Genomic DNA, 14,696 nt, shown 5'->3' on the forward strand with positions numbered 1-14,696 from the left:
GTTTTGACACAGGGTCTCTCCATGTAGCCCTGGCTGGTCTTGAACTCTTGGTTCATGTGATCTTCTTGCCTCACTCCTATTTGCCACAGTGCCTGGCCTGCTATTCTTAAAATAAATCAAGCTTGGCTCTGCCTTGAAGCCTTGAAGCTTGCTGTTCCTTCTGCTCAGAATGCTCTTCCCAATGACCTGTGCATGGCCACCGTCATCCCTGCTGATTACTCATTGTGTGCTTCTGTGTCCCAACAGGAGGCACACCTGCTCCTTAGAATAACAGGGCGGCTCTTCTCCAGGTGTGAGCAAGGTCTGAAAGCCTCAGGTTATCTTATCACACAGATAACCAGAGGTATAAATCAAACTGGGACTACGGCTGGTAAACAGTCCGGGGCTTGCACACCGCCTGTGCACACATGGTGTTTTCTTCTCCTTGCAGGTTATTTTCAGAGCTCTGTCACCACCGTACGACATAGAAAACCCTTACAGTGCCAAAGTTCAGGAGCAGCTGAAGATCACCAACCTCCGCGTGCAGCTGCTCAAGCGACAGCCCTGCCCTTGTCAGGGAAATGACTTGAACGCAAAGCCTCAACATTTCACACACTATGCAATCTATGACTTCATCGTCAAGGGCAGCTGCTTCTGCAATGGCCACGCTGATCAGTGTGTACCTGTGGATGGCTTCAGACCTGTCAAGGCCCCGGGAGCATTCCATGTGGTAGGTTAAAAAATAAAATACCCAGAAGTTACCTTTGGCTTTGGGGACCATAGTCTAAGTCCCCTGAGTTGATGTCTGCCTAACAGTGTTTCTTATTTCTTCCTTGCTATCCACTCTCCTGACTCTCTACTCAACTCATGAAGAGCTATTAACTTGTTTTTGAAGCTTCACTTTTGGAATAATAGTCAAGTATGATAACTAGATTCCTTGGGAAATATCCATGGCAGTATTTTTGTGCCGTGACCTTTGTATCTAAAGTGTAATGTGAGCAGGATTGAGAAGTTAGCATGATCACACACAAGCCACTTTTGGCTTCGGGAAGTAGGGACCACCGTTAAGGAGCGAGGAAAACTAGATCCTCAGTTCAATGTCTGGTGGCTTTGCGATCCATCAGTAGGACGGATAGCAATTCACTGTGAAAAGCAACCTGAACTCCCATCACCCGAAGGCAGAGCAAACCCCTCCCACTTCCATGTTCTCAGAACACAGACATGTAGATGGAGTCCACTCACTTGTTCTTGGTCGCCCAGACCCGAAATAATCACACAGAAACTATATTATTTGCAATACTGTTCGGCCAATAGCTTAAGCATATTGCTATCTGGCTCTTATATCTTAAATTAATCCATCTCTATTAATCTGTGTATTGCCATGAGGTCGTGGCCTACGGGCAAAGTTCCAGCATCCAGGGTCCATCTCCTGTGGTGGCAACATGGTGTCTCCCTGACTCAGCCTACTCTCTCCTCCTCTATCTGCTTGGAACTCTCACTTTCCCCTACTCTGTGCTGTAAGAGGCCCAAAGAAGCTTCTTTATTAACCTGGTATTCACAGCAGACAGAGGGGAATCCCACATCACAGACATATGTCTTCCATCCATTTCCCTGCAACGCTGCTTGTCTCCCTTGGAGACTGTAACTTCCTGAGACTGGGGGATGTGGTTTCAGGATACCCACCTCCTCAGGACCCAGCAATGACCTGAACTAGACACAGGTGCACAGTAAGTGAGAATTAGAACTCAGGTAGAAGGTATTTGTAAATCGGCATTGATTGCCTTCGCTGTCTTCCAAAACAGAAAAGGTCTCGGACATCAAGCACTTCAGAACTTAGGGTGGGGATTAGAAAAAACAAACAACTAAAACTAAGTAGAAAACGCTTCTTTTTTTTTTTAATTTAACATTTTTCTTTACCCTTTGAAATTAATTTTTAGCTACCATACAAAGTAACGGATTTCACTGGGATATTTTCACACTTGCCTGTCATTTTACTTTGGGTTTATTCAGCCCCCACCCTCCCCCCTTGCCATCTCCCCTCCCCCCTTGCCATCTCCCCTCCCCAGAAGTCCCTTTTGTGTCACATTCATTCTATTACCCTCTCTTTAGAGCACCCAAATAGCACCCTTTCTGCTATCCTGTCCTACACACACACTTGCATAAATACATACTGTGTATGCGTGCATATATAGATCTAAACCTAGATTCTGCACCTGAGATGACATATGCTATCTTTATGAGTGTGCCTTACTTTATTTAACATAATGATCTCCGCCGCCATCCACTTTTTTGCAAATGCCACGATCTCATCCTTACAGCCCAGCTGCTCATGGTCCTCCAGGCTGGCCAGTCATATCCTGCATGCACTCATTTCTTTAATTCTACACATCCCCAAGCAAAGCAAAAGAAGTAACAGCAGCAATGACCAACAAAATGGAAGAGACTTACACTAAGAAGGCTTGAGGAACTTGGGCATGGATGGTACAAGGGGGCTGAGCCAGGAATACTGCAAGTTCAAGGTCAGCCTGGGCTACTTAGCAAGACCTTGTCTCAAAACAAAACAACCTCGAGTATCTGTAGGATATTACATAAAGGGTAGAGTCTACAGTTTCTTCTTTAGCTTGGTCCTGATGTAGGGCAGATCATGAACTGGTTACCCAGAAGGATACCGTATGCTAATAGGGTGGAGTTGCTAGGGTAACTCAGATGATTAGGAGAGTGGCCAGAGAGTGATAGCAATGATTACCTCTAAAAGTGAGTTCAGTTCTTCCCAGATTGCAGCTTTCATGTAGCCAGTAGCTACTAGTTTCTAGGCCGTGAAAGACTTTTGAAATAATACTGCAGCAAGCAAGAGTGGAATAATTTTGTGGATTTCAGTTAATTTTGTTCCAGGATGGTTCAAATACAAATGACCCAGATACTCTAGGCACGAGTAACTACTCCAGCAGGGATGCCCAGCCACCAAACGTGCTCGTCAACAAAGTTCAGACCTGAGACCTGCACAGTCAGGTCACATGAGAGGGAAAGGAAAGCTCATAAGGTTATAAGCACCTTTGTGACTTGTGGGGGGCCATACTTATAGGTAGAGCAGAATGCAGGGCTGCCCGAGGGCTGCATGGCAGACATGTATCAACCAGAAAGCATGGTGGACAACTGTCAACCAGAGTGCTCATAAATCTCGGCGAGTTATGGCAAGGTGCACAGGCCTTTTGATCCCTCAGTGTCTTGTCTTCCGAGCCATGCAGAGTCCTGAACAAGAGGGCAGACGTAAGCCTTGAGGACCCCAGAACATGGCACCGAAGGGGTCCTCAAAGAGTATTTGTGGAATGACTAACCTATTAAACAACTGAGTACCCCTTACCAACTACTGAGTTGCTGGAGTCGAACACTCAGGCACATGCATCCGACTGCAAACTTTCAAAGAAACCTTCTACAAGGTTTTCTTCAACCCGCTGGAATCCATAAGGGAAAATTACTCAAACTTAATGATTTTTTTTCTTAAATATAGAAACCTTAAAGTATAATTATTCTAGACAGTATTCTGTCACCCAGAGAATTATCAAGCAATAAAAGGAAGCTGGATAACTGGCCAAGGGAGGTCATAGAGTCCAGGTCAAAAGGATGTAGAGTGAGAGCCCCATTCTATAGAAAGACCCTGCGCCATGGAAGCCTCATTTCCTGGCTAGTCTCAGGCTACCTCGAAGTTGAAATCAATTTAATTTTCCAACGGTCCTAGTTTCTGGCATCTCTGCAGGTGGAGCTTCAGCCACAGCGGGGTAGCTGAACTAAGAGTGTTCCTGACTGACAGGGCAGGTCAATTCAAGCCTGGAGCTAGCACCAGAAAGAGAGTAGAACCCAAGACAGTGGCCAAGACTGCCAGTCTTTGGGGATCTGGTTTCCCAAGGATCTTTGCCCTATCCTTAGAACCAGAAAAACACATAACTACTTGGCACGGAAATGATGGAATGCAATCTTATTTTCTTTTTCTGGATTTGTGAGGAGTCAGTGGTACAGGCTGAGTGTCACTTATCTGGAACAGTTGAGACTAGAAATATTTAGGATTTTCAGAAAGTCCAAATATTTGTGATAAGATTTTCCTGGGAATGGAGTCTGAGTCCAAACCTGAAATTCATTTGTGTTTAATGTGGACCTTGTACACAGAGTGTGAAGATAACTTTATACAATAGTTGTGGTTCATCCATGTTTTGGCTCTGACCTGTCACATAAGTGTGAAATTTTACTTAATGATGTCCAGAAAGTTCTGGATTTGGGATTTCAAAATTTTGGATTAGGGGTGTTTAACTTGCTCTAAATTTGGAAAAGGGGGGTAAGGAAATGGCTCAGTTGCCCAACTGTTAGCTGTCTAAGTACGGGAGCCTGAGTTTCCATCTCTAGGGTCCACATAAGAAGCCAGCCTGGGTGGCTCACATCTGCACCCCTATAACTGGAAGGCGCTGAGACAGGAGGATCTCTAAACCTCACTGGCCAAGCAATGCAGCTGAATCTCTGAGTTCTGGGCTAAGTGACGGGCTGTCTCAAAAATAAGGTAAAACGAGGAAGACATCCAATGTTGACCTCTGGCCTCCACATACTTGCACACATGTGCACACACATGAGCACTTACACCACACACATACAAAACCTAAATCTGGAAATGGTTGCCTCTTTTGACTTGCTGTGTTCTTCTTAGATTGCTTAGCTGAGCAAAATGCACATTAGAAGACTAATTCTTGTGCTCAGTGACACGGACGATGGTCAACTGTCATCCCATGTATGCATGTTTGTTAACACTATTTCATACGTGAATGTGACTTATGACAGCTGGATTAACAACTTAGGACTTCAGAGTGATGTCTGGCCTCTTACGAAATGCAGTTCTTTTATAGGTCACCTTCTTATAGGTATGTTCATATAAGTGTGGATCTTTTCATAGGTATGTTTCTATAAGTGTGACTCTTTTCATAGATGTGTTCCTATAAAGTGTGGATCTTTTCATAGGTGTGTTCATAGAAGTGTGACTCTTTTCATAGGTATGTTCATAGAAGTGTGACTCTTTTCATAGGTATGTTCATAGAAGTGTGACTCTTTTCATAGGTGTGTTCATAGAAGTGTGACTCTTTTCATAGGTGTGTTCATAGAAGTGTGACTCTTTTCATAGGTGTGTTCATAAAGTGTGACTCTTTTCAGCACTTTTCTTCTCTATAGGAGTAGCTCTTGGAGTGTAGTCCCTGAAACAAATCCATCCATACTTCTCAGTAGCCCGTGAGAAATGGGAATCATGCTCTGTCCTGGAGTGACAGGAACTCTGGAGTCAGGGCCCTAGAGTCTGCTGAGCAAGTCTCCCAGGTGATGATGGTACTTCAGTATGAGGTGACTGGTGATTCATGGACAGCAAACAGTGTTACTAGGAGTCACTATAACAAAGTCTGATTTTCTAGCCTAGAGTTCTTTTTTTTATTAAGATTAAAAATTTTGGATTTTAAATTTTATGTGTATGAATGTTTGACCTGCCTACATGTATGCCTGCATATATATCTACATGGATGCCTGTCGGATCCCCTGACTGGTGGTCCATGTGGATGCTAGGACTCGACCCTCAGTCTTCTGTAAGTACGACAGATGCTCTCCACAACTGAACCGTCTCTCTGGCCCCAGGCTAGGATTCTCAGTGGATGGTGGTAGTAAATCGGGAAGTTAAAGGAAATGACACCTGTTCCATTTTCTTAAGCTGTGTAGGACTCTAGGGTCTTTCTTTATGAAGGGAGATTCCAGTAGGCAGCTCTATGTGTCCTTCAAAAAGAATGCCACTTCTTCCCCCTCCCCCTTCCAAGATCGACTCCATCCCTTCAGCAGCTGCATTTCCCCTCAATGATTCCTTTTTCTGGAAGGCAGAACATGGCAATGACGAGTCAGGAGCCATGCTGGGTGCCAACCAGACATGACTGTGACTCGCTCTCCACAGTGTTTGCTAAGTCACCCCGTCTCACTGAACCTCAGCTTCCATACACAACAAGGATAACATCTGCCTTCATCGGCACCGTGAGGTTTCAAAAGCATGATGGTTTCAGGCTTGGGGATGCGTGCCTGTGGTCCCAGCCCTCAGGTGGCTGAGGCAGGAGGATTCCACATTTGAGGCCAGACTAGACTCTGTCCTGAAATGCTGTCTCAGGAAAACGGACATAAACCTTGATGGCCGATGTCTTTGCTAGGGTAAACCCTGCTTTCCTCGCTGTCATCCCCGTGCTGCCTGATCTCAGCCACCTCTACTGCTTTTCCCACATAGACTTCTTCCCAGTGCAGACGAAACTAAATCAGAGCTCATGGGCTGCTTGACGTGTTTACAAGGCGAGTTTGTGGCTCGAGAAACTGTGCTTTGCTTCCAGCCTGCTGAGAGCCCAGAGATCAGGTGAGGGAAAGAACCGCTTTGCAGCTGTAGGGGACTGGTTCAGTTCCAATTTCTTTTCTAGCAGCTGGTGATTTTACAGCTGTTGGATGATGGATGGCAATGAAAAGGAACATGGAGAATTAAAAAAAAAAAAAAAAAAACAAAATATCCAATCCACTGGGTAATACCAGAACCCTCTGAGTACCATGGAGAATTGCTTAAAGGCTACACTTGTTAAGGTGGATTTATACTTTATAATGAGAAACTCATTGAAAAAGAGTGTCCGTGACTATGACCAGGAAGGAAAGGTCCTCTTCTGGGCTTGGACTCCCATCTTCAGAATAGATCTAAAAGTATGTGTCAAGCAAATCAGGAGGTGGTGGTGCACGCTTTTCATCCCAGCACTGGGGAGGCAGAGGCACGTGGATCTCTGTGAGTTCAAGGCCAGCTGGGCTACACAGAGAAATCCTGTCTCAAAAATCAAACAAAAACTGGTGCCAGCTATCACATGAAAGATGCGTGGCGAGAGCTTTATGGATGCTTGACCTCCTTGCTGTATTGTACCTCACTTCCATCCTTGCCGGGTTCAGATTCCGTGGTGTATTGCCATCACCCGTACCACCACCTCCTCCTCCTCCTCCTTCTCTTCCTCCTCCTCTTCCTCCTCCTCCCTCCCTCCCCTCTTTTCTCTGTTCATAATCAGTTAACCCTAGATGGATTCACATCTTCCACAATAAGAGAATGTGCTTTTGAGTCTTGTGGGTATTTAGTGTGGCTGTCCCCTTAAGAGCTTTAGGGAAGCCAGTGCACACCTCCAGGCATTAGTTCCTCTTCCAAGACAAAGACGGTGACACTACATTGTGAAGATTAGATTCAGTGGCTTCTGCAGCACCATAGCCCAGGACTTGTTACTCCACAAACATTCAATGAGGGGTGAATGTTGGTATTTATAGTCCACGATAGTTTGTTTCCTTTTTCTGTGCTAAGATCTAAAACTGAATTGCAGATGTTCACTTCCAAATATGGGCATGTATCCTACTGCAGAAAAAGATTTTAAAATCTCGATTCGATCATCTCATTTAATAGCATCATCGTTTTAAACGTTCAGTTCTTTTTCCACAAGACCTTAAAGATTAGTTTTCTGATAATATAATATATATTTCACGGGCAGCAGTTTTTCTTCTAACTTTATGTGTACGAGCATTATGTATATGGATCTTGTGCGTGCCTGGTGTCTGCAAAGGCCTGGTGAGGGTACTGGATCCCCTGGGACTGGTGTGATAGACCGTTTTAAACAGCCATGAAGGTACTCGGATAGAACCCAGGTTCCTGAATGACACCCAGTGCACTTAACCCCTGAGCCATCTCTCCATCTCCCTGATAATATTCCTGACTTATGTATAATACAGGAAATTTTTTAAAGAAGATGCAACTATGGTCTTAAATCTCTTCTGTATTTATGATACTCTAGTTGTACTAACATGGATAAGAATACTCATAGTCAGTTGCAAAAGAACAAACAAAAAAACTACTTCTGGGTGGTGGTGGTACCTGTCCTTAATCCTGGCACTCAGGAGGCAGAGACAGGCAGCTCTCTGTGACAGCCCGATCTACAGAGTGAGTTTCAGGACAGCCAGGGCTACACAGAGAAACCCTGCCTCAAAAACCAAACCAAAAGAAACTATTGAAGTAAGACATATGCACGATTCTCAAGTAGGCCTCACACCCTTGTGCCATTGGACAGCTCTGCTAGGCGTCCCTTACCGACGAGCAACCACTCAGAGGGATGAGTGATCCCGAAGCCTTCCCTCTCAGAGGCATTGAAAAAATGATCAGCGCTCATGAAAGAATTCCTGGTGGGGTTTCTTTCAAGAGTTCTCACAGAATCCTTAGATGTTTGTTTGTTTAGTTGTTTCACAGTGAGGTACGGTCAGAGGATAGAAACGCCTGAGAGCTAAGATGCTGACCTCACAGCTGCTGCCTCTGAAGGTGAAACCGAGAGCCAGCGGAGAGGTGCGGGGGCGTCTCCAAAGCGCTCGTCCACCTTTTCACTAATGCAGGGAAGCAAAAACTTGTCTCTTCCACAGTTTGATCTACTAAGAGTAGGGAAGGAAGAACACGAATTTGGCATTTTCTTTCTTTAAAGTGCCCGCTATAGGTTAAAGCACGTCTCGTTTTGGAAATTTTCTCATGAGCGCTCCCAGCAGGGAGCTCTGCAATCCATACTGTAGACAGAGAGCTTTAGCGCCTACCGAAAGGCGGGGTTGCCCAGTCTCACAGCTGATGTGATGAGAGTGCTAAGCGAGAAGAGGCTTTACAGTAGCTATCTCACTTATGGTTCATAACCCGTACCTCTATGGCATTTCGTTTGTATTGTGCCAACTCTGTAAGAGTTGGAAATGTACTTCAACTTGCCCTAAACAATTTCATTCAATAAACTGCAATATAAGTCCTCATTCCGCCTTGCAAAGAGAATGTTTTATTAACACACACACTCACACTTATACATACACGCATGCACACACACACACACTCATTTTATAATGGAAGGTAGAGAAAATTCAAAGCCTTCTTTTTTTATAATTTCACTTTTGAAACTGGGTCCTGCTGGAACTCACTATACAGGTGACCCTCAACCTCCCAATCCTACTGCCTCAGCCTCCTGAGAGCACAGCCATTTTAAATTACAGGGAAGCGGAGTGTGTTAGACATTCAATTCTCCTATAATATAACTGAGACTGCGCTCGTATTACACCTTAGCAATATAAATATCTAATGCAATAAAATAAAGTACAGGTGGGAATATAGAAAGGCCATGATATTTGTTAAAGCCAAATAATATGGATGTTGGTAATATAGAATTCTGATGTCATTTTAGCCCCAGGCTAGCTAAGGATAAAACAATTACATTTTATTTATTATAAAGGAAAACTCACAAAAAGGGAAACGAGAAATCCAAGCACAGCAATGTCCAATGGGAAAAGGCACAGAGAGTGCACACACAGAGGTGCACACCTTTTTACCTGGGTCCCAGCGAAGCCACGCCTTAACTAAGACCCACCTCTTAACAATTATTGGTTAACAAGACTTTCCCCATCAAGCCCCTCTCTAATTCTTTAGATACAAAACCAGAAAAACCTGTTGATTGTCTGATTTTGGGAGTGACAAGGTCTAGCCCAGAACTTTGGGCTTAAGGACCCTCCTGCTTCGGCTTCCCAAAGAGCTGGGACTGCAGGCAGGAGGCACAGCACCTCACCAGAAATCGTGCTTTCAATATATATCTTACTAGCTTTAGAAGAGCTCAAGAGCAATGGGACGTGATTAGATATGGCCGTACCGTCTGAATCTGCGCGACCATGTCTATCCCAGAAGTTAAGAGAGGTTGACTCTGGTTAGTACTTGGATGGGAGAAAGTGGCTGTATTTGTTCCACTATTGAAAGTGTTCCCTATGGTGCTAACAATTATGAAGTTCATAAGATGTATTTGCATCTCTAAAGGCACAGGGCCAGGAGTAGGATGAAGCTGAGAATTTCTAAGGGGCGGGGGATTCACTGTGAGCCAGATAAGGCTTGAGGGGGTTGGGAACTAAAGGGACCGTGATGGGTTTTATGTTCACACTGAGCAGATCACTCTCATGGTGATAGTGTGCTTGCATTGTGATTCTCATTTGTAACTTCATTTGATTCCTACATGCAATGAGAACTTCTGTCACACAGAGTAGAGCCGTGGCAACAACTACATCCAAGCTTTGCCACTTTCAATCTTGTATAGATACAATCTAATAAAGACTTATATAAGATAATAATGTTAATATTAACAATAATGACTAGCCTTGATGATGTCATAGATACATACATATTTTTTCTCTTCTAATCCTCTAACAAATAAATAGGGTCAATATTTATGTGATGCATCTTTATAAATAGGAAGTTATATTTGTTACAAGAGACCTTGTCTATGATTATTGAGAAGAGGAATTAGGAATTACTTGTATCTAATTGCAAATTCTCATTTTCCTTATGCCACATGATGGCAAGAAGAGAACTCCAGAGCCCTCAGAGCCATGGTTCTCAACCTGTGGGTTACGACTCCTTTGGGGATCACATATCAGATACTTTGTATATCAGATATTTACTTAATGATTCCTAACAGTAACAAAATTACAGCTATGAAATAAAAATGGAATAATTTTGTGGTTGGGGGGTCACCACGACATGAGGAAGTATATTAAAGGGTTACAGCGCTAGGAAAGCTGAGAGCCACTGCTCCTAGAGTTTCTATATATAGATTGCTTATTGTTTTCAGCTGATTGTTATTGTGGTCTTAATGAAAGCAATACATAAAGATCAAATATATTTTAGGATCATCTCAACAACAATAAACCCTCTCAGGAAAGCACAACAAACATTAGTAATCACGCAGATATTAGCATGACCCGGAGGCACACTTCTTCCGAGAAGACAACTATCTTTGGCGTTTCCAATGATTAGATTTCCTTAAAGTTAGGTAAAGGGAAAATACAGAGTTAATTTCTGATACTGTCATTGTTTTTTCCTTTTCTCGCTCTTTTTTTGCTGCTAGACCATGTCGACTGAACAAAATAATGGTCCCTGGGACATTTTCATATTCCCACATACATACTGCACTTTGATCATGTGTCATGGTTTCCCTTAAGCTATTTTTCAGGGTAGAGGTGAAATAAAAATCCTTGGGACATTTTTAATGTGATTTTTCTTGGTTTACCAAAAAACATAGTATTTTTACTTTCTAATGGATTTTAATAATAAAACTCCTCCATTCTAACCTTGACTTAACTCATTTTTGATCCCCATAAAAGATGTGTGCACCAACACGGTGAAAGGGGGTGCTCCACAGAGGCCAGAAGAGGACACTGGCTCCTCTCAAGCTAGAGTTCCAGGCCATTGGGAGCTGCCCCATGGGGTACTGGGAACCCAGTTCTAGTCCCCAGCAAAGAGCAGCGAGCACTCCAAAATTCAAGAGTCATTCCTTCAGCCTCCATAAGTTGTAGAATTTTTTTTTAAAAAAACAGAATAACTTATAAATATAAAGACATATATTATCTTAACTATATCATTTACCCCTCAATATAATATAGAACACTGGCTTTGTACTAAATTTAATTATAATATATTTTTAAATTCTTTTCATATTCCTTAATAGTTTCATACTATGGAAATTTGTGTTTTTAATTAAGATAAACCTTTAAATATTTTGTCTAGGCTTTGCACTGTTTTTCCTTTAGAAAAAGAAGTTATCCTTTTTATTAAGAAAAAAGAAAATGGTGTGCTCTTGTTTACATGCGTTTATTCTATCTCAAATCTAGATGGCTATATAATTTGAAACTCATTTTAACATCAGAAAACCAACTAATGTAATCTGCAATATTCATTAAAAAAAGGGGGGGTGGAACCTACCTCATCTTCTTAGTAGACATGGGGAAAGCATTTGACAAAAATCCAACATCCTCTCATAAATAATGAAGAGAAGTACTCAGTCAACTAGGAATGGCGCGGCCATCCTCCACACAGCAAAGGTTATCTACGTCGGGCGGTGTGCACAATGGTGAAAAAACAGTACTCTCCCTCCGCTATCAGGAACAAGACAAGCATTCCTGTTCTCACTGCCTGTTACTTTGTGCCGGAAACTCCAGCCCAGGCGATTAGTACAGAATAAGAAACAAGACACCCAGGTTGGTAGCTCTGGAATTCAAGGCCATCCCCATGCTACAGAGAATTCCAGTTGCAGCGAGCCTGAGACCCTACCTCAAAAAAGAAAAATTAAAACCCATCACGATGAAAAAGGCTATTCAGTTATGGTGAATGATCTTTTCGACAGATGGTGAGCCAATCATGAGAATATAATTGGAACCTCCACCAAACACAGTGCCATGGGTAACTGAGAATGAACCGACAGACTGAGCACATGGCTAACACTGTAGGCTCTTAGAAGGAAATATGGGTTAACTGTGACTTTGCTGTAGGGGGTGGCTTGTTAGATGTGACACTCAGAAGCACAAGTAACAATCATCATCATCATCATCTAAGTGTGGTGACACATGCCTTTTATCCCAATACTCAGGAGGCAGAGGCAGATAGATCTCTGTAAGTTCAAGGCCAGCCTGCTCTACATATCGAGTTCCAGGATAGCCAAGCTTACACAGAGAGACCCTATCTCAAAAAACAAAACTAAACTAAATATGTTTGAGCTCATCAAAATCAAAACTGTTGAGCAAAGGACACTATCAAGAAAGTGAGCCGGGTAGTGGTGACACACGCCTTTAATCCCAGCACTTGGGAGGCAGAGGCAGGCAGATCCCATGAGGCCAGTCTGGTCTACAGAGTGAGTTCAGGATAGACAGAGCTACACAGAAAAGCCCTGTCTTGAAAACACACACACACACACACGAAAAGATGGTCTACACAGAATGGCAGAAAATCCTTCCAGACCATCTCTCTCTGAGGTTCTAGTATCCACAGTGTATGGAAAGGATTCTCAGAGTTCAACAGCAGCAAACCAACCTGGTGGTTCAAGGGGAAAACACACAAACCCACACAAAGGCTCAGCATGTTCATGGAAAGATTCTCGGTATCTTCAGTCATGTAGATGGAGGCAAATAAAAACATCCACGAGACACCACTTCACATCCACTCCACAGCTGTCACCAAGAGGATAAGCAGTAACCAGAGCCCCTGAGGACACAGAGAAGACACAGTGTTGAGGATCTGCAAGCTGACAAGTGAAAAGTTTGGCATTTCCTCAGAGAGCTGAAGACAGAGCTCTCGTAGGATCCAGAAAGTTCCCTATGAACTCAATTGAAAATACGTTTACATAAAGTCTTGATCGTGTATGTTTAAAGCAGCATGATTCATAGTCGCAAAAGAGTCGGTACCGCACAATGCCCCTCAATTGATGAACACACAAACAAAATACCGCATATCCACAATTTGGTATTATCCAACCTCAATAAGGAAGGTTCCAATACACACTTCTACACGGCTAGATCTTGTAAGCATTAAACCATGCAAAAGAAGTCAGACACAAAAGCCCATGTTCTATTCTCTCTCTCTTTCTTTCTCTCTCTCTCTCTTTTGTTTTTGTTTTGTTTTGTTTGTTTTTCGAGACAGGGGTTCTCTGTAGCTTTTGGAGCCTGTTCTGGAACTAGCTCTTGTAGACCAGGCTGGCTTTGAACTCACAGAGATCCGCCTGCCTCTACCTCCCAAGTGCTGGGATTAAAGGCCTGTGCCACCACCGCCCGGCAGTATTTTTTCCCTTTTATATGAAATCTACAAAGTGAAAAAATCCATAAAGGCAAAATAAGTTGGCAGACTCGGGGAAGCAGGGGAGTGTGTGCTTCTTCATGTTCTTTTTAGAGCGCTGGAAAGCTCTATATTCGTGTTGGTGGTTGTACAACATCTGGACAATACTAAAAACCATTGTGTTGTACCCTAAAAAGATGAAAATGACAAATTCGCTGGGACTATTACCTCACAAAGAGAACAGAGCTGTTACAGCAGTCTCCCTGAAACCAACCCACGAGGCAAGTGTAGATGTTCGTAGAAGGATTTTGCATACTGGTTGTATTTCTTTGCTAGTATGGGTCTTGAAAGTGACTGTTTTCAAAAGCAGTGTCTCTGAAGGAGACCCGTGCTTTAGCTACCTGTGGCTGTTGTTTCTGGCCACGTTCAGATGACCTCAGATTTCTTAATGACTCTGCCACAGCTGCCAAGCGAATGCAACATTTAGGTCAGTGAGTTGCTTCTACCTTAACCCTTCATACGAGCATGCAGTTTTAAAAATGCAGATTACATTTTACAGGACTCACGAAGCAACAGGCAGCTTCTTAGTGTGAAGCGAAGACTTCTGAAAAAAGCAATTCACCCACCAGAAACCATGGTAGGAAATGTGCCCTCGCAACTAGCTTCCTGTGCCACGATCCGGGGCTCATTTATCTTAAACAAGTCAACTCCGGTGACGCCCTCTGCACTGTAAAGAACACTGAGTGACAACCAGACAGAGCTGTCGGGGGGGGGGGGGGGGGGGGGCGGACAACAGCGGGAAAGGGAAACGAGAATGAATTAAGAAGGGGGAGGGGGTGCGGGAGAATGCAAAGCAGTTGTGGCAAGGAATTTTCCTTTAAAATAAGCAAGAACCCTGTGAGCCCATTGACGAGTGTCACCCGGGGAAAAAGTACTGAGTAAGGCACCAGGTCCTCAGAGAATTTACCTGGCCCCCATTCATTATAAAAAAAAAAAAAAAAAAAAACCCTCATCTGAATCCCAAAAGACGCTGCGCAAGATCCTACAAAACCTT

At 43.4% G+C, this 14,696-nt stretch overlaps 1 protein-coding gene across 2 annotated transcripts in view; it reads left to right on the forward strand.

Moving 5' to 3' along the window:
• Ntn4 (netrin 4) overlaps window positions 1–14,696 on the forward strand; it is a 103,546-nt gene that overhangs the window by 37,587 nt on the left and 51,263 nt on the right. For both annotated transcript variants that reach the window (XM_057758161.1, XM_057758162.1), the window contains exon 3: window positions 431–709. In XM_057758161.1, the coding sequence (XP_057614144.1) occupies window positions 431–709 (279 nt within the window). The remainder of the gene's footprint in view (window positions 1–430; window positions 710–14,696) is intronic.

The sequence above is a fragment of the Chionomys nivalis genome, chromosome 25 (assembly GCF_950005125.1).
Source record: "Chionomys nivalis chromosome 25, mChiNiv1.1, whole genome shotgun sequence".
NCBI classification, from domain to species: domain Eukaryota; kingdom Metazoa; phylum Chordata; class Mammalia; order Rodentia; family Cricetidae; genus Chionomys; species Chionomys nivalis.